We start from the raw sequence: 25,800 nt of genomic DNA, 5'->3' as shown, positions 1-25,800 counted from the left end.
ACTTAATTTTGCAGACACACCAAATAGATTTTTGTTCGTATAAATCAGTACGCCACCGTGTGTTATATATTTTACATGGTTCAATCTGACCATACATGGTTTCTTTCACAGATGACGTACGCAAGTGATTCTAATAAGGATGAGTGTCAAAGGCGTGTGTCCTACCGAAGGAAATCCTCCACGGGTAAGGCACAACATCACTAATGTGCTTTTAAATCATAAAACCATGTTTAGTTTTTAAATGGAAAAACCACACCCATATTGCTCATTTCTGTCTCCCTGCACTTTGATCAGAGTAAGACAGGCCCCACAAAACAAGACCTCATAGGTAATGCTCCACCCTTTCTCTGTGCACAGGTGTAGGGCAATGATTTAATTTCAGTGTGTAGCAGTGATGTGAACCATCTGTCAAGTGTAATTTATTGTTCAGACAATAATTAGGATCCTAACACATTATATAAGAATAACACCTATTTGCACTTAAGTGTAAAAACACCACTGAGGTCAAAAGATATGATGTGAAATGTGTCATAACAAATTTGCTTTTATATCTGTGAAAAGACTCTGGGATGTCTCCTTTTCAATGCCATTCTCTGTTTTATGCTCTAACGTTCACTTATTGATTCCTATTTTAATCGTATAATGACAATCGTTATGCATTAGGTCTTGGGGGCACAAACTGTGGGCATCTTCACCTGCTGTTTTGGTTGATGTATGTGCAGAAGCACAAGGTGTTAAAGGGCTGTGTGATGGTTAATATAGATCGAAGTTTGTTTGGTTTTTTTAACTTGAACTTGTGATGTGGTGATTAATAAATACACTCTCAGATAACCACATTACTGGCCTCATTGGTCTGAAACAGCTGAGCGAGTCACAGTGAAGAAACAAATCATTATTTCTTTCAAGTTTAAAGGCAGATTTTTGCTCCTGAGTGAAAGTTGAAGAAACCAGATGGTTAATTATGTGGTTAAACTTTTCTTTATGGACAGAAGGTGACGCTTGATGCCAAACAGTGGATCACTTCACAAATCTGAGTTAGAAGATTCAAAACTATTGTCTTTTTCAACAAATATTAATCTTTTTTCAGGCCTCTTTTTTTCAACAAAATATTTTAATAGAAAAATTAGGTGCTAATTTGTTTGTGATTCAAATGAATTCAAGCAAGTATTTATTGATGATATATTGAACATTTATTATATTGTTATCGAGAAACATTATATTGCGATAATTATCATTATTGTTTCATTGCCCAGCCCTAAGTACAATGACAATGAGTTGGGTGAAGCAGTTTATATGATCATCAGTCCGACACTATTTCTGACTTAATTCTACTGTATTTCACTTTGTAAATAGTCACATCATATCTTAAAATGTGACTCAGCAGTGTTTGCTTCGTAATGTATTTTGCGGATAAAACATCAACAGCTGAGCTATTTTAAAACGCTGGGAAGGAGGCTGTGACTCAAAAGATTAACAAGCTCTGGCAGTCCGATGTGCAGTATTTACTGTACATGCAAAATGGAGCAAAAAAATCAGAATGTTAAATTGATTACATCCCATTATTTATCTACCCATTTGGAGGAAAAGGTTATTAAGACGCCTGGAAGTCAGTGTTTTAGTATCAACATTTGTAAACCTTAAACTGCCCTCGTCCGTGTCTGACCTAAGTTACAATGGAAACCTCTCCCCCTCTTCAGGCTTAGCTTCACCTCAGGTCTAAAAAATGTTACAATCAATTTGCTGCACTGTTAAAACGTGTCTATTTTCAGTACATGTCAAATTTATCAACACTTGGACATATGCTGCAGTTGTTTTGTACTTAAAACCTGCTCTCATTATTTCCACTCTAAGGTATCTGCACTGTATTCCAGTCACCATATGTGCTTTTGAATGCACTGCAATTACAATAAAACTAATAAAACAACATTGACAAGGCTGTAGCGTCATAGCAGCAGCATTGATGTCTCTCAAATAAAATTTTAAAGATATAGACACCCAGAAATCAGTCAGTTAAAAATATAAGAGGGGTGAACAGTCAATCGGAGGGTGATTAAACAGTGTTTCCACCATTTGACGGTTGTGATGTAATTAAAAATACAAATGAAAGCAAACCTTTGGTTCTGAGGAACAGCAACTGTTTGTCATTTTGTTCTGTTAAGCGTGGTTCAGTTTTTTGTTATTATTTTTTTTTTTTTTAGGCTCATTCAACACAGACTCCTCCCAATAAACTAGGGTTGGGTATCATTTAAAATCTTCAGATACCAGTACCAAAACCAGTACCCTTAAAGTGATACCGAGACCAATTGAGAACTTCATTCGATACCTTGCATAAAATGTCATCTTTTGAAGCCATAGTAGTTTATTAGTAGCTTATTTTTATTGTTATGGACAAGCAAGGTTATCCATTTAATTTTTCTTGTTTCAAATAATTGCTAAATAAAAAGTATTGGTAAATTGTATCAGATCCTCCTCATCCTAATTAGGTCACCCTCACTGGTATTAGCCTATAAGGGGAAAGACTACAGCTTAAGAGTTATTTTATATCTGAGGAGTGAAATAGTTTAGAAAAAAGAGGCTGCACGTCCAGCCGAACAAACCAACTACACCTGAACAGCCGCAGATGCAGCCGGAGGCTCCGGGAGTAAAATCAGCTGATTGCTGCTGCGCCACAAGCGTTGTAATTGATGTGATGGAACGCAGCGATCGATCAGTGACAAGTGATGTGAATAGCAAATCAAAATGTACAGAAAAATGTTAAATGAAACCAATGGAAAGCCAAGCTTATGGTGATAAACTTGCAACAGTGGCGAACATGCCTGAGACCGCAGCTGAAGGTGAGCGGCTGTTAAGATCACGCATAGACTGAGCACGTGCACACCTATTTTTTGTTATTTATATATTTTTTTTGACAGTTTATGGTGCAGGTACATAAGGGGGGGGGAAGGCATTCTCTTCTCTTTCCTTCGGTGTTTTGCTTGCGTGTTTGGCTGCAAGCAAAACCATACAAATAGTCATTTTTTGCTGCGATTTGGTTACAAAAAGTAGGCCTAGGTGTCTAGAAGTACTGCTTTGACTGGAGACATTTGGATTCTACTCTATACCGGGCTGTTTCGGTCAGTACCATAAAGGTACCGAGTAGCGATACCCATCCCTACAATAAACCGTCTATTTCTTTGCCTCCTTTTATAAAACACCCCTCAGGACCTGTGTGCTCTCTTCACATCAGTTAACACTATAGGGAAACAACACCTGCCCTGCCATGACATGTTTGAGTGAGAGCGACCCGCACTGTGGAAACAGTTGTAATTTCTTATGACATTTCTAAAGACTTGGGACAGCAGCACTCAGCAGTTTGGCTTCGATTCAGGCAAATCAAATTGGTCACCATGGTTACAGGCTGTCTGAATACAGCATCTCCACACCATCTCCCAATATAACACAAGTGAAGACAAAGAATGTGCCTAACAGTCCATTTCACAGTCCAGCAGCTGGCGTATCCTGCCTCAGTCCATCAGGTGTGAAGATGGAGAGCTGACGAGCTGCTCAGTGAACAGGAGCATTACTCTTCTACATTATCATCATGCTTGACTTGTAAACACACTTTTAGTGTGTGTGTAAGTGTCAATTACATAACATCTCGAGTAATTTAAAGCATAAAAGGAGCACTGCTAAATTGTTTGTCCTCACTTCAACACCAAAGCAAAACACTCGCTACCTGTTGTCAAAGATAATGAGACAACCATGACATCCCCGGAGGAAGTGAGGAAGTCTAATCAGAGAAGTCGGTGTTCCCCCAGCAGATTTCCTGATTACCATTTCTCCCTGTAGGTTCCCACAACAAGGAGCCAGTGGCCACCTACTGCAACACCAAGCAAGGGAGGCAGATCTACACCGCCTCAGCAGCTGAGGAGAGGAGAGAGGTCGCCGAGGAGGGAGAGGAGGAGGAGGAGGAGGAGGAAGGCAGGGAGGAGGAGGAGGAGCAGAGGCCCTTGTGTTCTGGTGTGCTCGGCTACCCGGTGGTTAGGGACCACACCCTGGGCCTCGGGCTAAGCAGTACTCCAGACGCACAGGCTGGAGACGACGCGCAGACCCAGACATATAAAGGTGATGAAAGAACCAGACACCTGATTTTATGCCTACAGTAGTTTTTTAATTCTCACTTTTATTTAGTAACGAGGGATTTATTTTTGGTTCAAGAAAAAAAGAAGCGGCTTCAAAAGGCTGTTTACCCTAAACAGATTTTTCTATTTTTGCCTAAACATCAACAAACTGAGTTTAAATTAGCAAAATAACACTGAGGAGACGAAATCTGTATTAAGCCAATCGCTGACTTGTTTAAACATGAAATTTCCTGTAAATTTTTTTGCTTGTCCTCTAAAGTTTTACCCTAGAATATTAATTGGCTCAGAAGTTAATTTAGAAAAAAATCCCTAAGCCCCAAAGGAGGAATGTCACACCTATTATAAATCTAAACAAGGATTATGTGTCATTATGGTGAAACCTAAAACGCACTCACTAATAAAACATAAGAGGATTATATCCAGCTACTGGCCCGGGGTCACCCCTCTTGATCGTAGGTCATGACCAAATGAAGGATTTACAGGAAACGGTAGGTAAAATCGTGTTGATGACATTACTATGACTGGTGAGTTGGGTCACATTTAAATCTTTATCTTAGCGATAAATGCAATTGTGGTTTTAATTATTTATTCAGCTCCAATGAAGACTAGATTCAGCGCCGTGACACCCAGACAAAACAAGAAAGTTATCAAATACTCCTGTGGATTACAGTGCAGTTTAGACAGTGGGAGCGGCAGGCTCGACTGAGCTGCATCTGGGATCGAGATCCCTGGCATCTACATTCACCGTCTACATGTTGAGCAAACACACCAGTTTGTGTCTGCAGCCCGACCTCGCATGATCTCCTGTCAGAAGAAGCCACTGTACAGCCGGCTTAAACCGAGACAAAATCCTCCAGTGTGACCAAGCTCCTGCGCACACACACACACACACACACAGTAACATAACAATAACCTTTACTACAGGACTTCCCTGTATTTTAACTGCCAAGTAAGATGCCAAAATTGTGTCAGTGTGTTGATTTAATAGTAATATCCCATGATTCAGCTGTTGCAGCCATAAGAGGATTTCTGCCACAGTAGAGCGGAGTGATATTGATTCCCATAAACAGCCCGGCGATAACCACATACTGGAAATGTCATTTAATCTCCAGCCATCACTTGCTGAAAACCAAAAGAAGGGGAACACAAATCCCACTGAGGGTGTGATTTGTTAACCAGGGTCAGATGTGTGCTTCCCTCTGTAGGAGAGATGTTAGGATTCAGGAGGCGGTAAGCTGATCAGAGCTTAGTAAAACTAAATGATGAGAAAGCACAACACAGAAAGATGCTTCCCCCGAGGCGCTGTTCTAATAACACAGATCATTTACCCTGTCTGTGTGTGTGTGTTCACGTCTGTTTGCACACGTCTGTCCCTCCAGAGCTCCATGCAGAGGAGTGGGTGCGTCAGCGTCCCAGCGAGGGTGCAGAAGAGTCAGCCCAGTGTCGAGAGACGCCAGCGGGAGAGGACAGCGACACAGACCTCACCTACGGAGAGGTAGAGCAACGGCTGGACCTGCTGCAGCAGCACCTCAACAGGTGTGGAGAGGAAATAACATGTTGGTCATGTAAAACCAAAGTGCATTCACTTAAACCTGTTGATTTCTGGTCAGAGTGGCAGCTATATGAGTGGAAACACTGAAAACCACACGCTACTTAGACTAAATACTTTAAAATGCTCTCTGGCTTATTAACATCCAGGGACACATCTGATGCATCCGAGGTGAAACATACAGTAACTGTTAAGATGGAGAAGCTAGTGATCTGTGCTCTATTTACAATCCTTTTATATTGGGATATAATCCATACCTGGCTTTATCTTAGACCCTATCATATTGTTTTAAAGGATATCATAATAATCATGTGGCATTGGAGTATTATTGCATATGTTTTTTTTTTTTAAAAAAGACAAAAGAAAGTTGTATAAAGCTTTGTCTCCAGAGGAAGCTGTGTGAAGACTGATAAATGTCCTTGAGTTAAATCAGCGTCGGACTACAAGTTTGAAAATGGGTATGAAATCAGAAAGAAGTGAGCTCACAGACCTCTGCGGAGCTCTGCTCATCTCTGCTCGAGGCAAGAGGCTACATTAGCCACTGCTAGCATAACACACCAGAATCTCCGACAGAACTGCAGCCAGGCGAGTTGTCGTTAATGTAGACGCCAAGTTTTTGATAAGGAAGAAGAATGTGTAGTAAAAATGTGTCAATTTGAGCTTTTCTTTTTTTTAAACTGTTGCGAGTCTGGTAGTCTCATAGGAGTGCAGTGCAAGTTTAAAATTTCAATATCAAATAAACCTGGATAAAATGAATGATAATGAAAACATATTTTCAAACTTTGGGTTGAAGTCCGATACATAAAATGTCTATTAGAGATGAAGCTGTTGACCTTTTAGATAACTGAAGACACTTATGGGATCCCGTTTGGCTCAGTTTGCCATTAGAGGCTTTTTAGTTTTCTTTAACTTAATTTCAACAAAGTCCTCTTTCAAAGCCCAGCGTGCAATACAACCACCACGCAGTTCTGCCTATAATTGGCTGAAAACTTGCACAGAGACATTTTGGGCCAGACACCCGCTGCAACTGTGTTTGCCGGAGAGCAGACTGTGTGAGCAGCTCACGTGATTCTCAGCTGGTGGTGCTCTGATGCAGATGAGGGGGGAGGCAGACAGTCAGCGGCTGTCTATTTATAGCAGGCAGCCACGAGATGCAGACACATTGCGAAGACTCCTGACGTCATCCTGCGAGGTTGAGATGGTGGATGTCTTGGTGAAGTTGCAGAGTTTTGGTGCAGTTATGGAGGAAAAGTTGTCCTTCACGACTTAATACACTGGGATCTAATGATGCGAGGTAAAGAACTATTTAGCAAGACAAGTTTCTTCAGGAGGCTGCACACTGATCTAACTTTTTCCTCCCAGTGGAAATGTGGGATCATGCCAGTGAGTCTCCCCACAGCTGGTCATTATTCATCCATTTGTGCTAGATGGAGCGAGAATTTGTCTGAGGCGGCAGGCATGGCCGCTGCACCACAAACTCTCATTTTACAGAAACAGGCTAGAGCCAAAGTGTTTATTACCACTTATTGTCCTCTAAAGAACAACAGGCACCTGGCAAAGTGACAAGGAGGTTTTCCCCTCTACACTGCTCAGCTCGTTCTGTTTGCTCTTTCTGACTTTTTTTGCCGATGGACTGAAAAAAGTAGTGTATAGAGAGAAGAGGCTATTAACCCTCTCAGACACTCCATGCCATGATGTAACTTGCAGTATTAGGTAATGACACACAGTGCAGGTTGAGCTGTATTTTGGTACCTGCTTTCCAACAAATATTAAAGCCTTATCTTATATACAAGATACTTTATTACTCTATCTGTTCTTACTGAAATTTCTTTGCATGCTCCAACAATCATCACACACAGTACATTTGATCAAGTACTGTATTTAAAGCTGGAGTAGGTTACGTTGGAGAAACTAGCAAGAGACAGCTAGAGTGAAAATCCCAAACCCTCCCTTCAGGCCTCCCTCCAACGCCACTCCCACAGAATACATTTTTATGCGCAGTGAGTGCACTAGCAAACTGCACGCAGGTAGGTAGACGGGCAAGTAGACCAGCTTTTAACCTGCGACTGCCACAGATTTTTCTCAAGAGCATTTGATTTATTGATTGCTGTTGGGATGTAAAGACAATTTCAACAGATAATACAAATACATGGTTCTGAAATACATTACCTACTCTAGCTTAAAGTAAAATTTTTCTGTTATACTTCTACTCCACTACAGATTAAATGAACTACTTTATGTACTGTTAGTAAAGTAGCTTCACTTCAACCAGCTAGATCAGTATTAACAATGACCATATACAGTATATATGTGTATGCTGTATATCGGCAAAGACATTTGATATCGGTCACTGAGGCCATTTTTCTGCAGAATTAGTACTTGTAATTTTAATAACTTTAACTACATTTTGCTTGACAAGCGTCTGTACTAGATTTTGCATGAAATACAGAAATTTTAATGGAATTTAAGATTTGCATTTCAGAAGCATAGGGCTGCTGTAATACTCAATGTAAACCATCTGCAGTTGTAAGGTTTGAGCCTCCCCCTAGTGTTTCGTATTAGTATTGACCATGCATCCACCGTCCTTTTTAATAACCCTTTGTGACACTAAAGAGGAGAAACATGGTATACAATGTTTTTAACAGATTAAATACATTTTCAGACCTGATGTATCAAATTGATCCTCTGTCCTTACGTTCTGTTTGACTACTGTTTTTGTTCCTGAGAAAAGTGGGGCACAAGATGTTATCTATCATCATATAAATTATAGGGCTGACAGCCACCCAATGGGGAAGATGAGATGAAATTATAGATCCCTGTGGTGATATTACGTCACTGCAGAAACTAAACAAATTGAGTACAAACGCACATTATAAAATCAGCGTGGCAAAACGGTGGCAATTGCAGAACAACCTGATGACATTCACATTTAAAGGTGGGGTATGCGATTCTTGAGAAAGCTAATCCAGTACACGTGTTTTTGTCAAATTCAGTGAATATTTCATCTCGCCAGCTGTCCGTTCTGTGTGGCTCGGACCGAGCTGATCATTAGGCAATTGTCGTCATAACTGTTCAAGCAGTTTTTCCTGCCATCCAGGTTTAATCTGTGTGATGCCGGCTCACTGCTCCTTTTTAAATATCTAATTGATGTAATATTGTGCAGCTGCTCATCAGCTGTTTGTCATCATCAGTATGTAAATCAGTATTGATTAGGAAAACTGAGCATCTAAACAAAAAACGCTCAAGACTCTTTGAAGAAGCGAAACCACAAAACTGCTTAATTTGTCCTTAACCACTAACTTGGTACCGATGCGTTGGGCAACTTATTTTTTCCATGTTTTATTCTTTGTCTTTCCATCAGACTGGAGTCCCAGATGACGGCAGACATCCAGGCCATCCTGCAGCTCCTCCAGAGACAAACTACGGCTGGTCCCCCCGCCTACAGCACTGTCACCTCCAGCCCCGAGTACCAGAGGCCAGCCATCAGGGTGCAGCCGGTGTCTGCCATCCAGACTGAACTCAGCCTCGCTCCTGCTCCACCTCGGCCACAGGTACACCAGACACTTTACTCTGCTTCAACACCAAGCGACGAAGGGGAAGAGCTGACTTTACACTGGAAAAGTACTGCCCTTTCTAAATGTCTGAGCTGATTTGGAAACAACTGGTGTGTGCTACAATTACAGCATTTACCATTGCTTTTGTTCAGTTTCAATTTGCAAAACAAATCTGTATTAAATTAGGTCATACACCACGCAGTATTATAGCGAGATAGTGCTTTATCCAGGATTTGGTGTCAGCGTGCAGTTGCATCGCCAGGAGCTTTTCACCTAGCAGGCAGGGCTGGATGGTGTTGAAAGCACTGGGGAAGTCAGAACACGAGGAAGGTCATGGTATCCTCCACTCATGTGTGCTTTGTTTGCAAACTGCAGCAGGTCCAGGCAAGTCAGTAACCAGAGGCCTCGAGTGCTGCAGAGCCAGCCCCTCAAATGTCTTCATGACCTGTGATGTTAGTGCCGTAGGTCATGTTGTCATGGAGAGTATTTAAGTGATTTCTTGAGCAAAAATGAGATGGTTCCAACTTCTCCAATGTGAATATTTATACTTTTTCTTAAATACATGGGGTTTTGAACCATTGGCTAGACAATTGAATATCTTAAATTGCGCTCCGTGAAATTGTGATTTAATAGACCAATTAATTTTAAAAATGTATCCATGTATTAATCACCAGTGTAAATAATCATTAATTGCAGCCGTATTTTTATTGCTGAATTTGATTGCTATTTAAAATAAATGGTCGAACAGTAAGAATTTATCATCAAAACAGAGTATGGAGTGTTCGTTTCTGTAATGCCAATACTACAAATAGCAATGAGAAATAAATAGTATTAGTCTATGCAGAGGTCAGTATTTGAAATGATGCAGAGAAACCTGCATTTTATTTAATGAATATTCTGTATGGGTGTAAGTATAGATAATGTAGTCTTGAGTCATATAGTCAATCCTCCATTCCTACAAGATACAATGATGACGGTGTTTGCTGCTTCTGCTCTGTTGTTCACTCAAACCTTAAAAACCTTAGATAATTTTCTTCTTCCCAGCACATCACTGGTAAATGGCTGCACTTACAATTTTCTGCCTCACTCACTCACGCCAGTGGCAGCTACAATTCAAGGGGCTGGCCTTACCATCTTAGTAATGCGTATTAAAACTAATGAGGTGTGTGCAGTCTGAGCATGTGCTCTGCACTTTGTATGCATTTTGTGTTTAAAAGTAAGAATGTAGCAAGTCATTTTGGCTCTTTCCATGAATAGTTTTGCACATTAAGACTCTGTTTCTGTCATGCACAGACTGTGTCAAGAGTCTCCGGTAATGTGTTCTCGGTCAGCTGACTTTGTTTAAACAGACATTTGGTTATGTGTCGTCTACTTCCTTCGATATCTGTCTTTAGTGTCTCTGCCAAATGGCTTGTTAAGCCCACTGTTTTCTGTCTCCCTCAGAGCCCTGGCCCAGAAAAGGCCCAGAACAAATCCAAAGAATCCTCCCCAGTCCTCCTCCACACAGGGACTCTTCCAGATGGGAACTTTGCTGAACTGCTGGAGAGCGACACAGAAACAGCGCAGACGCACACACAAAACAACATGGACTCTCTAGAGCAACAACAGCCACCGAGGTTCCCATCAGGCCGACAAGCCTCCCTACCTGATGTCCCCAGCAGCTCAGGAATGTTGGGACTCCACAGGCCAGTTTCTGACCCGGGGCTTCCAGAAAAGTAGGCCTCCACACACGCTTTGACTTTGGCTGAAGGTCTTTTTTCAAGCTTGACTCAGGGTCTAAGAAAGAGACTGAATATGCAAAGGAAAACAAACTGTAGACTTTCTTCCATTTCTTTTCAGAAAACCTCCCATCCCCCGTCCCACCAACTCTGATTTAGATGTATAAAGTCTATTTATACAGAGGTATTTATACACTATATTAATAACATAATGTAAAGTCATCAACTACCGTGTACATACTTCAAATAGAACACTGCCAGCAACACGAGGCACCTAATGTGCTTTTTCTAAGAGAGATGCATGTTTTTGTTTCTCATGTCGTCTTTTCTTTTCTGTTGCATGTTAGACACAGACACACACCGACTCACCGGGCAATCAGGTGTGACCTTGGCATGCTTACAGACTACTGTAGCTATCAAGTCTCATTTTCTATGACTCTTCCCTCTTCACAGGGGACAAAGCTACTTGAAACTCTTTCCTAGGCATTTCTATATTCCACTCCGCAGCTTTGAAGTTCATCTTTTTATCAGCAGCTCCGAACGGTCGACGCAGTGACAAACTCACATTGAGATCCGTCTGTATATTTAGCGTGCCTACTGTACACAACATTGCCACAACAAATGAAAATCCCTTCTTATTCAGCTCAGAACACAGTGTAATAATGTGTGTAAAGCCTGCGTGGACATCCCATAGCACAACAAGACTTTTGTCTTTGAGAGCAATAATGGTGAAGAGACTCCTAGTATAGTTTAATACGCTCTGGAGATCATTTTATACAACCTGAACAAAGACAGCATATTTCAACAATACTTATGTTCTGAATTAATTTGCTATGTTAAGATCTGTATCCTGACACGCCTTACACCTTCACATGCAGAACGTTTCAGTGGTTAACTGTAAATGTTCAAGACAACAAAATGAATGCCTAAAGTTGTGGATTTAGTAGATGTGAAAACATAATTACCATATATCATATCGATATTGTATTAAGCATGGTGTGGGGTATCTGCAGTCGCAGGCAAAACTTGTACAGGCTGTTATGTCCAGGCAGTTTTAGATTGGGAAATGTACTACTTTGTTTAGTTGGGTTAGAGTTTAACCTACATGTAATTTGTTCTCTTGCATTTTTCAGGACAGTCAACAAATTATAATTTCAGTGTGGTTGATGAGCTTCTTTTTAGGTTGATATAGCCATCCCAAAACTATCTTTCACCTTTTGCTATGACATTTTAGAACTTAACGTAAGTTGCTGTGTTTTATATATTTGACCCACCAGACAACCTACAAAACGTTACAAGTACATTTCTCAATCATTCTGTCACAGAGAAAGAACAAATGATTTAAACTGCCTTGATGTAGTGTCCCATACAAGTGTATGTAAACTTAAGACTGCAGGCTAGGAAGAAACATCCTGAATCTTCTTAACAGCTGGAGCGAACTCCGGCTATCCCAGACGGTAGTTTTTGGTTGCATGCTTTTAGGTCTTCCATGATCAACTTAAAAAGTACAATTTCGTAAATAGAAAATATCATCACAAATGAAGCATCATCTGATTAAGAAAAATTTTTTTCTTTAAGATGTTTTTTTTTTTTTCACGTTTTGGGCCAGAAACACAGCTCAAGCCTTCAATAGCCTTAGCTTTATATGCCTGCTCTAGCCTTTACAAACGACATCAATCCAATTCTCCACCATCACAGATGTAAATGTACCGAACCATTTTAGAGCGAACTGCATGACAAAAATGAATTAGTCATTTTAGTTTTCAAAGTACACAAATTCCAACATGAGCTCATGTATTGCATGGAGACCGCACTTGACTAAATTATAAAAGGTCTCAATCAAATGTGTGTGACATGTATTCATACTAAGGTACGGCACATAGCTCATCCAGAGAGACTTAGAAATAGCGGTTAGACCTATTTTTCTAAAACAAAGTGTTTAATTTGCCATTATTTTTATATGTACCTTATTGGTTTTTAAAAAGCCCTGATGTTAGAATAGTGTGGACCGCTGATGGGATGAAGAATGCAATGCATAGCCTCTCAATGTAGCAAGCAAGACTCCAGTGACAGGCATCACTTTAAGCTGTGTGCTGCATTTACTGAATGCTGTTAGTTTGTCTTGATTTAATATTGCACATTGATTTTAATGTCATTCCGCTGAGTTTCTACTTTGACGTTTCCCTCTGAACTTCTTCAGCACATTGAAGCAGCCAACACTTTACTGTCATCTTAAGCCCGGGCTTCATTGTGTCCCTTGACTCATCCAGTGGAAACCTCCTCACTCCAAACCCCTGGTGATATCATAACATGTAGAACTGATGAAAGGGTTTGCAAGATGAGAGAAATGATGAAATCATATCAGATGTCATGATGAAAAAGCTCATTTGTTTCCTACACTTCCAGAAGAGCTGAGACGTCAGAGATAATTGGGGGAAATAGGAGATGGAGGCGGGGTGTTTTCTTTGATAAGCTTTCTTTCTCGAGCACAGATGTAGAACAAAAGTTGCTGAAGCCGAACTCGACATGTCTAACGCCTGGAGAGTCGTCCACTGGACTTTCATGGGATTTGCAAACTTTTGCACAGAGATTAGAAAACTTGCTGTACTGGATATAAATGTCACTTTTTAAATCTAGTGCTGTTCAATTGTTTTTATGCATTTTTTTAAATGTTTGCCACTGTATTTTATACAATGCAACACTTAACAGCTAATTTGAATGTTTCTGTTCTTAACTATATTTAAAGAAATATATTGTGTAAATAGACGGAGGAAGAAATGCGCAACTGTATAAATGATTAAACAGAATGCACACTGATTTAAAAAGTGTTTATTGTGGATAACAAAATATGATCCTTACTACAACATGTGTGCATGTTTAGAGGTTGACTTGAACCTGGCTGTGTTTGAACTGAAACATGGACAACAAATGTTTACAGCTGCAGAATCTCAGGCAAATTAAGATAATGACATTACATTGTTTCAATAACATTAGTATCAGGTAACAGTGTGGATTTATAGTCAGCTCACAGTCACTTTGGCTTGTTATCAAGTTAAACATCAAGCTATATATATATGCATCTAATCTTCTACAGGTGGGGCTCAATATAACTTATAAAATAGAAGTGCACATTACTTCCTGAACCTAAAATGTTGTTCACAAAATAATGTACACGAAAAGTACTGGCAAGAACAAAATTCATAACTGAAATTCAGAGTAAAAGCAAATCAACATGTTATCTGTAAATACTGCTGACGCTGCCTTTACTACATAGTTGTATATAAATGCTTTTAAAATATTGGACAATACATTCAGAGATTATAATGGCACAATAGGTGTCTCACAGGTCAGTACAATCAGTTCACTGGCAGAGTTTCATTCTAAAATGAGACCCAAAGCACAATATTCAAACTAGTGAGATCTCTGGTAAAGTCATGGCTGACCCTGTGCGTACATTTATCTGTAAGCGTTTACAGTATTTTTCTAATTATTCAGACACTAGGGTGCTATACTATATTATTCCCCTCTAATTTGGATACATACTGTGTGTGTGTGTGTGTATATATTTTAATATAATATATGGCTGGAGATGTACACCAGCCCCTCCCTGTGTGACAAGACTAAAGCATTACAAGCAATGGGTACTTTTCCTGTTGCGGCTCATGGCAGCTCACTAATATACTGGCCTCCCTTTGCATTCCTGTGAGGCAGTGGTCCAGGATCCACCGCTGATTGGTTCATTTAGATGCTGTGATCTCGTTGTGTGGGACACACTGTACCACTTAAATGGCCATTGTGCACAGGATAAACTGTTGAGAGTTGAGTGGAAAGAGTGTGTCAACCACAGAGTCGCTCTGGAAACGCCTTTTAAAACTGCACTGAGCTGTTTCACATGCAGGCATAGCGACAAATGTCATGAAACGTCTGCACTGAACAACACAGCATGCTCATGTTTGACATGCTGAGACGGTAGGTCATAACAAAAACTCACTGTTTCTCACCTGATCCCATTAAAAGTGAGACAAATGGGGCAAAACAGCTCTGATGACACAGCATCTGTAATACTATTTCTAACTGTTCCAGGTCATCTAATACAAGAACACTACTAAATTAGGTATGTAGTCATTTGTCTGTTCTTCTCACTCTTTGGTAACTTTTTTGTGAATGAAACTTACCCACAAACTAGGGCTGGAAAATAATTTATCACTATCATTGTTTTTTCAATAACAAATGTTCAATAAATGTAATTTTATTCACTTGAATCATACACACATTAGAACTTAATTTTTTAATCGTGCACTGAACTTACTTAATTTTACTCCTGAATATTTGTTGACAAAGATTTTATCTGAACTGTTTTGAATGATCTATCTCAGATTTGTAAAGTGATCCACTGTTTGGAATCAAGTGCTCAACATGAAGAGTTTGAACCACAATTAACCATCAGGTTTCTTCAACTTTCACTCGAGCAAAAATCATCCTTTAAACTCAAAATAAATAACAATGATACTTATCGTGATAACATTTTTGGCCATATCATCCATCCCTACCACAAACAGAGCTAAACACAAACTTATGACAATTTGGAGGCATTTTATGTTAATGGTCAAATTTAATTTGCCTCATCCTGGTGAGTCTGACTGGGAACACTCGTCCAGGCAAACCTCATAGAAGAAAGTAAGAGGTTCAGCATGAATGTTCTATTAAATGGCAAAGGTTAAATTCAAGTGAAGGGTCCAAATAATAAAGCTGAGGGCGCTCTTGCTTCCTTAAAAAGTGAAACCTACGGTTCACTTCCCTCCCCAGCCCAATCATTTTCCGCAGTCCACTTTGATATAGGCTCAAATAAGGCTAGGTGATACAGCCAAGTTTATTATCATGCTAAAAACAAAATTATATATTCGATAATCTGTTATTTCTTTCAAGTTTAAAGGCTGATTTTTGCTCCTGAGTGAAGAAAGCAGATGGTTGATTGTGGTTTTAAACTGTTCTGACCATAAAGTTAAATAACCACTTAATTCTAAACACTGGATCACTTCACAAATCTGAGGCAGAACATTCAAAACAATTATCATGAAATCTTTTTTTCAACCAATATGCATGAGTAAAATAAAGTTTTAGGCTTTTTACAGTCCTTATAATAAATCCCATTGCTAATACGTGTTTGATTCAAATAAATTAAATCAAACATTTCTTTTATTTGTAATATTGCTATTGAAGATTATCTTGCGATAATTATCTGTTATATTGCCCAGCCCTAGGCTAAAATGTTTTGAAGTACCAGTCATAAACTTATTATCCGATGAAGTGAGATTTTCAAAAAGGAAAATGGGACGGTGTGGGAGATGGACTTACATCATCATACTGGAAGTTGACAGATCCCTGGTGCATGGTATCTCTCTGTCTGAAGTTCTCTGTAACAGAAGAGTCACGATTTCAATAAAGCCTATTTCACAACACCTTGTGACACAGCTTTGTACAGCGAGCCAAGCAGAAGGTCACAGCACTTCAGATTTCAACAGGGATCACAGGTGGAATGAAACCAAACGCAATTTCGCAGTCCACATTTAAAGCAGGCATTTGCGCATGAGCAGCTGTTCACAGAACATGTCAGGTCATTTCTATCCAACACACATCCTGTGTTTGTTTCATACCTGTGAGAGCTCGCAGTTTGACACAGCAGGCCACGTAGTCATCAAAGAAGATCCTTCCTCCTTTGTTGTAGCGCTTGATGATTGCATTCAGAGTCTGAGGACTGACACGGTAGCCTGATAAAGTGATGGGAGGAATGTCAAACGTGGTTAGATAGACAGTGTGTCCTGTCAAACTGTATGTCAAAAGGTACACTTCAACATGACTGTAGAGCCTCCCTGTATTTGCATTTGCTACATGTCTGACATCATATATCAGCCCAATCAGCTGGTAACACCTCGTATCATTTCCCCTCCTTCTACTCTATGCAGCCTGCAAAAGAGTGAAGTAAAAAAAATAAAATAAAAAGCAGTAGGGCTAGGTATAAAACTTTAACTCTACTGACAATGTTTAGACAGATGTTATTTCACAATGATGAGTTTACTAAAAAATATCTGCAAATATAATAATCCATGCGACTTTCAAATAATTTGATCCAACAATTTCACCATTAATAAATCCATCCTTGATTATTCCTACAATCACTCTGGGTGTATTTCCTTAAAACTGCAGATGGTAACGCTATCTTTAAAAATACAGACATATTTTGCACTAACATGTATCAAATCTGAAAACAATGATGAACCTACAGAGAATCATCACTTGGATCTGCAGCTCCATTCAGCTTTACAGAGCTGTTTAGATGTGCGGCTGCAACTTTACTGTTTTGTTTCACTCTCACGTCTGTCATAGCGTCGTTTGTGGCCACAGCAGGCAGCTATTTTCAGCAAAAAATGCTCTGAAAACCCATTGTGCACGAGCTGCTCAGCAGCAGACAGAGACTAGCTGGTGAACACAGTGGAACATTTAGCAGCTAAAGAGCCAGATATTTCCCTCAGGAGTTGGTTGAGACCACAAACAGAAGCTAAAAACAGAGAATATTGGAGTGACCTTCACTGAGTGGCCAATAAAAAACAACTCCAATTGAATGATCATGTTGCTCTGTAAGTTGATGTATAATATGCAACTCTTTGCTAACAACGTCACCATATCAACTTAAAAGGTGATTTTTAAAATCAATGCTGTGATGTCATAACTTCTACTTTGCAACACAAAACAGCATTTTATTCTAGAAAAGTTCATGCCACAAAAGATAATTCCTCCTGCTTATAACCTGGCTGTACATTTTGAGGACAGAATAAAGGTGGATTTCCAAAATATCAAAACATAGAGCACATTTAGTAATGAGTTGGAAACACAAGTGTAATGGTTCCCTCTGTTGGAACTGTAGATAATATGAACAACACAGAGAGGGACGGTGTGCTCCCTCTTTGCTCTACTGTGATAATACGTCATGGACTGATCACACCAATCAGCACAGATTAACTGACTTCTGAAGTCTAATTAAGTGTCAAACATTCTGTTTACCATTAGATGTGTTCCTGCTAGAGCCAGACCGACATTAAATTGAAAGAGACGATTTATGAGCAAATATTGAAAATTTTTTGGATAGTAGACCCCTTTCCTTTATAAACTACACTTAGAACAGGACAATATTGAAAGCTGTTCTGTATGTGGGCTATAATACCATTTCTTAAATGGATTATATTAATGAAATAGATTGCAGATTTCTTTAGGAAACAGTGTGGCAGTTGTTGAGACTAATCAACTCAACTACTGTAACATTAAACATGTTAGTGCTGTGACCCGGGAGAGGGCAGTGAAGTCGTGAATGTTTTCAGGAGAGGAGAGGTGATGGGGCGGTTTTATTATAGCTTAAGTAAGTCATGTAATTAACGTGACAAATGCAATTAGCTCATATCGGTTGGCTCTAGTTCCCGCATTAAATATCCATGTTAAACCGTAAAGACTCTCACCCATAGCGTTGATTGCCTGAGTCATCTCGTGAGGTTCAACAGTTCCACTCCTGTCCTGGTCAAACATCATGAAGTTCTGCTTCCAGCCGTTCAGAGCCGTGAACAGGTCCTTGAACTCATTGAAGCCCATCTTGCCTGTAAAGTCCCTCTGGGGAAAGTCTGGTTAAGCTTTAATAACTGCTGTGCCACATGGATAATGACTGCCAGGTGTGATGTAATAAAGAAAGCAGCTGGTTAAACTGGTCCAAGGTTGAACCCTACGTACTGCTCACACATTTCATAGTCATATCAGCCAGTCCCACCTCTGACTGACACAGATGTCCCCCCCCTCCCCCTAACCCTGGTGGTATAGAAAGGATACATCGAGCATTGCAATCATGATCCTGCACGTGTCTATGCTGAATGCTGTGAAAATAATAAAAAACATGTTAGGTATAAAAATGTATGTTCTTTTAACACCTAGACTTGACTAATTCTTAAGACTAGATAAAAAAACTACCACAATCGGCGCATACTTCTAATTCATTTCATAATTCAAAAAGGTACAATCTGTGGCCAAATGTAAACAAAGGGCAGTAGCTGTGCAATCTGCTTTCATTTCTTGGAGTATGTTCACAAAATGCCCTGAGGATATAAGTTTTCTCCTGACAGGCTGAGATAGTCAGTAGAAACCCAAACCTCAGGGCTGACATGTTTTCAGGCTTAAAGGTGGGGTGTGCGACATCCGCACACAAAGAACTTACAGCTAGGAGTGAGGAGATATTGGCTGAATTTGACAACCAAAAAAAAACAAAAAGGCATGAACTGGATTAGAATCGCTTACCCCACCTTTAAGAGTAATTCACAAAGGTATTATTTGCTGCTGAGAGAAGCTGGAGGAAGTCCTTGTTACTTCTAAGTCACCAACACCTGCTCATAATCAAATACTACAATATTAAAACTTATAAAAGCAGATTTTGATTGCAGTTGAGTTATGGATTCAGTCAGCTCGCCAGCAAACGCAAACAATTTGAGAACCCACAGAGATGGTGTGCACAACTCCCTCTACTGTGACACTGAGCACAAAAAAAAAAAAAAAGAAGCAGTTGTTGCAATGCTTCAACCCAAAAACACTCCCTTCACACCCCAGTTGGTTTAACAACTCATTAAATGTACATTAAAACATGTCAACCTTAGCAAATGGTGTAAATCACACTCCTAGTGGTAAGATTAGTGAGTCACAGCAGCAGCTGGTTTTTGTTAAATGCATGAAGCTCAAATACCTGTCCTGCAAGAATACAACCCTTGAATGAATTTAACCTAACTGTGCACTGTAAATTAACTCATGGGAGTGCTATAATTCAGGAGTCAGTCATCCTCTTTTGTGAAAGGCACGGTAGTGAACTTACGAGTGTAGCTGCCACTAAAACCAGACTGGGTCAGGCACCTCTGGAGCTCCTCTGCATCAATCTCACCGTCCTGTGCAGAGCAGGGAAGTGATATTCAGTCATGTGTGAATTAACATCATTCTGAGGAGACTGCATAATCACCCTCTGTATGCTACCACCAGTACTGTATACACCACGCCAAGTGACAACGGGGAAATAAAGGAAAAGAAAATGTGCATTTCAAGTAACTTAAGTGGTCTTAAATAATATGCGAATAAGTGTGGAAGCATTCTGTAAGGGAGATTTAAAATGCAACTACAATACACACTGTTATTGCATTTCCTTTTTTATGTTGGAATTTACTGTCATAATTACAGTAAAAGGGCAGAGTTTTAGCTTTCTGTCTTCAATTACGGAATCAATTCTTGTTCATTATGACATGAAAATCTAATCACAACACAGAAAACAAAGTAATGACGTGTACTGTATTTAAGTGTAGCCCAGCAGGCAGCAGCATAGACCTGCCGATACTGCTACTGTCATTAAATGTAATGACGAGTTTACGGTTGTTGTTTTTTTTTTTCCCCCCCTAAACACGACAAAACAGTAAACAATACAACTGTTCAATCTCAGCCTAGGGGCAGGACCATGGGTTTATTAGTGCTGTCAGCAGCTGCCATGATAGACACTTGAATAGTTGGTTGGAGAGGATTCAGTTTTTTTTGTTGTCAGCGCTAAATAACATATTAAAGTGTACATTTAATTATGACCCAGTAAATGTATAAAGAAGAAAATAATTATAACAATGTGCATCATATTTCACTTTGTATTTCTGTAGGCATTTTAAATCCCCCAAAGTTTTGCAGGCAACTAGAAAAAAAAAAAAAAAAAAACAAATAACACAAAAAGCAAAATTAATCCAATGTTTTATACTACCAAAGACTACTTCACACCTTTCACTGTAAAATTAGTAATTTGCACTGGTAGTGGGTAGTACCAGAGAAATCAAGTTAAGACAGAACTGAACATTTCTCAACTGTGAGTTTCCTGAACCATTTAAAACAACCTGAAATATCTGAAAAGAGAGAATGTCTGGGTCTTGTCCACACTTGAAATGTGAAAATGAAAGCAGGCCTACAGTGAAAAACGTGGCTTTTATAAAGGATACCTGTAACATGTGCTCTTCTAGAGTAGTTAAACCACGCCTACCTGGCCTGCTATGGCTGTAAAGTAACCCCACATTGGATCATTGGCAGCTGGTGCTGGGGCTGGGGCTGCATACGTGCCTGCATAGCCTCCTCCATAGGGGGCATATCCTCCCTGGGGAGGTGCACCTCCCATTTGTCCACCCATGTGCCCACCCATGGGGCCTCCCATGTGTCCTCCTGGCATTCCTTGGGGAGGCATCCCCTGAGCCTGCATGCCTGGCATCGGACCCCCATACTGAGGCGGAGAACAGATCAGAACGAAGAACAGATAAATATATAAATCTGCTCATTCGTTAACGATACACCATGAAAAAGGATTCTGCATGAATACAAGCACAATGCACATCCTTTCTTCCTAATGTTCAGATTAACTACATCAGTAATAACAAACGTGACGTATTTGCTGAGCTGTGAAATACAAGAATTCTGGTGAGTTTGAAAGACAATATAAACCCCACAAACCAAACTCATTCTAAACATTTTTTTAAGAACATTTTTCATTTTTGTTGTTCAGAAAGACAAAAATTAAATATGCATCTGATTGAAACGTAACCATTTTATAGCACCACCACAGACACGTGATCTGTGTTCCTTAACTGAATATTGTCAATTATTTAGGAAATATCTTATAAAAGCTCTCTTCTTGCACTTTTCAATAATCTGAAGCATGAAGCATTTACAACCAGGGGCCTCTCCTACGAAGCGAGATGTGTGGTTATCGAGGTAACTTCAGGGTTAACCCTGGGTGTTCAGTCCTACGACTTCTTACCTGGCTACATCACCATGCTAAGTTACGCTTAACGGCTAACCTGCTCCGGAGAAGGTTATGTTTGAGATAAGAGATCAACGCAATAAAAGGCACCGCCCACTGACCAGTCAGTCCTCCTGGAAAATGACATCAGTATTCGCAGGTTGTATGTTTTTGTTGTGGGTGATGAAGAGATGCTTTTGTATCCAGATATCATCCGACAGCAGAGACTGACTGAAGCATTAAACCTGGTGTAATTTTAAGATAGGAAAGTAAGACCGCTCTGAAATGTTTTTATATTTATTTTTTATTTGCTCCCAGTTCCACACATCCTGTCATAGCATTTTTATGTTTGGCTAAATATTATGAGCATTCATTTTGGTATTCAAGTTGAGTTTAATATGAATTTGTCTATTATACTTGAGGTTGCTGTTGGTTCTCATATTAATACAGAGCCTGGTCATGTAGTGCCCCACCTTTTGCTGTGTGGGCGCAGGTAATATGGGGGAGGGGTTTCAGTAAATGTTGGAACTGATGCCGTGATTCAGATTCAATCTTCCCATATATGAGCATTATATATGGTATGAATCAATGGATTTTCCTTTACGTAGCTTTATGAACTTCCTTTAGAATAATTTTAGAATAACATTTTTGAGCACATAAATAAATAAATTTGACTTTATTAAGTGACGAGAGGTTCTTGAAAGTTTTTTGGAACGACCACTTATTTAATGTCAAAAAGCTGACACACAGCCGCTACAGCACAAATGATAAGGCTAAAATTGTAATGCACGCCATAACACATCTAAGCAACACATTACTACTCAGAGCTACTCAGGCCCTAATGATGGGGTAGTGATATTATGAAAGCCTGTTACCTAACACAGTCATGATTTTCTGTCTTCCTGCATGTGGAAGTTGCATCTGTGTAGCTTTTAGTCTGGATTATGAGTTTAAGTTCTTCATATTTGTCTAATATTACAGTTTGCTCTTTGTAAAATATGGCACTTCTGCTAAGTAGACTTGTTCATGTTTGCTGCAAACAATGGCCCTTTTATGTGATCATGGCTGGATTGGGAAACCCTGGGTTGACATACAGAGTTGATAATCAGTGTTGTGTGACCAGCCACATAACAAAAAGATATCCTGGGTATGTTGAACTTGCTTCACAGAAGGGCTGGGCGATAAAACGATAAGAATTACTACAATATAATATTCCTCAATAAAAATATAATAAATGTTTGACATAATTCATTAGAATCACACAGAAATCAGCAGTTATTCTGTTTAGATATTTCTATGGTTAAGAAAAAGGAAGTGAAAGAATAAGGTTTTACCTAATTTTACTCATGCATATTTTTTGAATATAGATTTTATCATTAGAACTGTTCTAATTTTCTACCTCAGATTTGTGGAAGTGTTTGTTCTGACCATTAAAATAGTCATCTGGTTTCAAAAATCTGCCTCTAAACTAGATGGAAATAAAGATTTGACAGTTATCGTGATAATTATCTGTACCAAGTGATGTGCATTGTTTTGTCGTGGTAACATTTTTGGCCTGTCCGCCCAGCCCTAATTCACAGAACAGGCCTCAGGTGTGTAGGAAGCTGAAAGAATGCAGACCTGCCCCCTTTGCAGGCCTGCTATTGGCTGATTCAATGCCAGAGGGCGAGCATTGTGGGTTGTAGTCCTTATTTTACAACACCAAAGAGTTACTGCAGTCCACGTTTAAAGGTCACACTTTCAGACTTGCTAAAAGTTCAGCTTCGTTAGACAAAGTTTAACATTTGTCCAGGATCAGTGCATTCATCTAAATTCATATAACATTATACAATGAGTGTATTATGCATTATATCAAACTAATAGAATTACAGTTTGAGATATAGTGTATGGGCTTTAAAGAAGGCACCACCCAAACCTGCACAGCTCGACTACAGGCAGTTGCTATTTTAGTTGAGTAACCGACGTTTACCGTTACTCCTGAGAGTTCAGGAACTTACATCCCGGAAGACATTTTTCTGAGCTAATGATGCCAATTTAGCTTCTAACTTTCAAATGAAACTGTAAAAATAAAGTCACCTATTAAACTTAAACTATATCTGGATGTCTGCATTGCTACAGGAATACACGAAACCCTGTAATTAGCAAACCAACTTGTGTTAAATTATCGGGAAATTCTCTGAAACAAGCGCCCCAGGTTAGCTTTTCTGCTAACCAATGTAGCTCGTTAGTGACAGTAAAAGCACGGTTACATATCATTTACTCACCCCGCCGTACCCTGGATAAGCCATTTCTGTGAAAAACAGCAAAGTATCGCAAGTTTAATATATTTAAAGTGTGACTGACGCTGGAGACGTGTTACTCTGTTACACCGCTGCAACTTCCGAGAAGTGTGAACAGTTGCTACATCATATCCGGGCTGTCGGGACCAGACAGCCAATCGGTGTGGAGGAGGAGTAAAGGACCCGCCTACCACACTTCAGGCAGAATCTATGCAAGTCTATGGCTGTTTTAACATTTATTCCTTAAAACTTTTATTAAATGCTACTAGTACTTATTGATTAGTCACTACTGGTGACTATTCCATTAGATACTAGTAACTATTTCTGTTTTAATAGTAACAATTGATTGGATACTAGGACTTAAGTTTTTGTCACTAGAAAATATTCCATTAGTTAGGCTGCAAGAAACTATTCCTGTTTTACTAGTAACAAGTGACAATACTAGTACGTAAGGTTTTGTCACTAGTAGCCATTCCATCCAAACTATTCCTGTTTAACTAGTAACAATTGATTTGATATTAGTACTTCAGTATTTGTTACTAGTAACTATTTTTTAGTTACTTTACCATTGAAATCAATAGGGCTCTGCAATTCAGATATCACCTTTTTATTAGTTACTAGTAACTAATTGAATAGTTACTAGAAACTATTTCCATTTACTAGTATCAGTTATTCATTCATTAGTCATTAGTAACTGTTCCAAAAGACACTAGTACCATTTTCATTCTTACTAGTAATTTGTTTTGGGTTACTACTCATTCATTAATGAATAGTGAAATGGCTTGTTGATAGTAACATTTTAATTCTTTCTAATAAGTAATTGAATAGTTACTAGTAACTAAAAAAAATAAGCACCAGTAGATAAATAATAGATAGGCCTACTAGTAAAATGGAAATGGTGGTAGTAACTATTCAATTATAGTTTTACTAGTAACTAATGAATAGTTATCTGAACTGCAGAGTATAAGTACTAGTAGCTTTTAAATAGCGACTAGAAAGTTTTAAGAAATAAATGCTAAAACAGCTTGCCATACAAGACCCTGATAGTCATTTTATATTTTATTTGCCATAAAGTTAACAGTTTTCACTTTCCTAGAATTTCAACTTACCTATTAAGTATCTGTATTAGTATTTCCCGTGTTTTTAACTTGTGATTTTATATGTTAAAATCATACTGTGCAAATGCTTCTACTCTATACTATGGCATATTGTTTTGCTTTCACAAAATTTGAGATCCAGCTAATGGGTTCTTAAAGCTTTTTAATTTTAGTAGTAGTAGTAGTAGTAGTAGTAGTAGTAGTTCTTCAAAATATTTGGCTGTCCCGATGGCATCTCCCCACCACTAGATGGTGCCCGTCAGTGAAACTCAGGAAATTCAACAGAAAAGCAGTGTACTGGCTCATATGGGAAACATGTCAAGGACAGTGTGGGTGGTGAAAAGTGCAGAGGAGGCGATCATTTCCTGTTGAGCTCTGTGATGTCTCATGACTCTAACTTAACTAAACATATGTGGTGGGAGGACTCACTGAAACCTGGATGTAACAGTCAGATTAGTGGAAGTGTGAATGAAATGTGAACCCTTCATGAGAACATTCACTGGCAGCTATAAAGGTAAATGTGTTGTTATGGTCCTGATAACATGTAAATGTGAGAGCTTGTAGGAAAAATGTCAACACAATATTTTTGTGAAAACCTACATAAGTTTAATTCTCATGTCATGACACAAGTTACATTTCTCTGTCTAT

At 39.2% G+C, this 25,800-nt stretch overlaps 2 protein-coding genes across 2 annotated transcripts in view; one reads left to right on the top strand and one right to left on the bottom strand.

Moving 5' to 3' along the window:
- kcnh7 (potassium channel, voltage gated eag related subfamily H, member 7) overlaps positions 1–13,759 on the top strand; it is a 67,932-nt gene extending 54,173 nt beyond the window's left edge. The window contains exons 13-18 of the mRNA XM_046053589.1: positions 3,829–4,104; positions 5,501–5,657; positions 9,032–9,221; positions 10,668–10,939; positions 11,064–11,126; positions 13,435–13,759. Of these exons, the coding sequence (XP_045909545.1) occupies positions 3,829–4,104; positions 5,501–5,657; positions 9,032–9,221; positions 10,668–10,939; positions 11,064–11,109 (941 nt within the window). The 3' untranslated portion in view covers positions 11,110–11,126; positions 13,435–13,759. The remainder of the gene's footprint in view (positions 1–3,828; positions 4,105–5,500; positions 5,658–9,031; positions 9,222–10,667; positions 10,940–11,063; positions 11,127–13,434) is intronic.
- Positions 13,757–24,199, bottom strand: gca (grancalcin). The gene is made up of 8 exons (XM_046053601.1): positions 24,041–24,199; positions 21,027–21,260; positions 19,839–19,908; positions 18,812–18,855; positions 18,451–18,598; positions 16,597–16,710; positions 16,298–16,356; positions 13,757–14,751 (listed from the first exon to the last, which is right to left on the bottom strand). Exons 1-8 carry the CDS (start codon positions 24,062–24,064, stop codon positions 14,725–14,727), a joined length of 720 nt encoding a protein of 239 aa, XP_045909557.1. The 5' UTR covers positions 24,065–24,199; the 3' UTR covers positions 13,757–14,724.
- Positions 24,200–25,800: the final 1,601 nt, after the last annotated feature.

The sequence above is a fragment of the Micropterus dolomieu genome, linkage group LG01 (genome assembly GCF_021292245.1).
Source record: "Micropterus dolomieu isolate WLL.071019.BEF.003 ecotype Adirondacks linkage group LG01, ASM2129224v1, whole genome shotgun sequence".
NCBI classification, from domain to species: domain Eukaryota; kingdom Metazoa; phylum Chordata; class Actinopteri; order Centrarchiformes; family Centrarchidae; genus Micropterus; species Micropterus dolomieu.
Note: the sequence above shows the minus strand (reverse complement) of the source record. Positions and strands in the feature narration are given on the sequence as shown.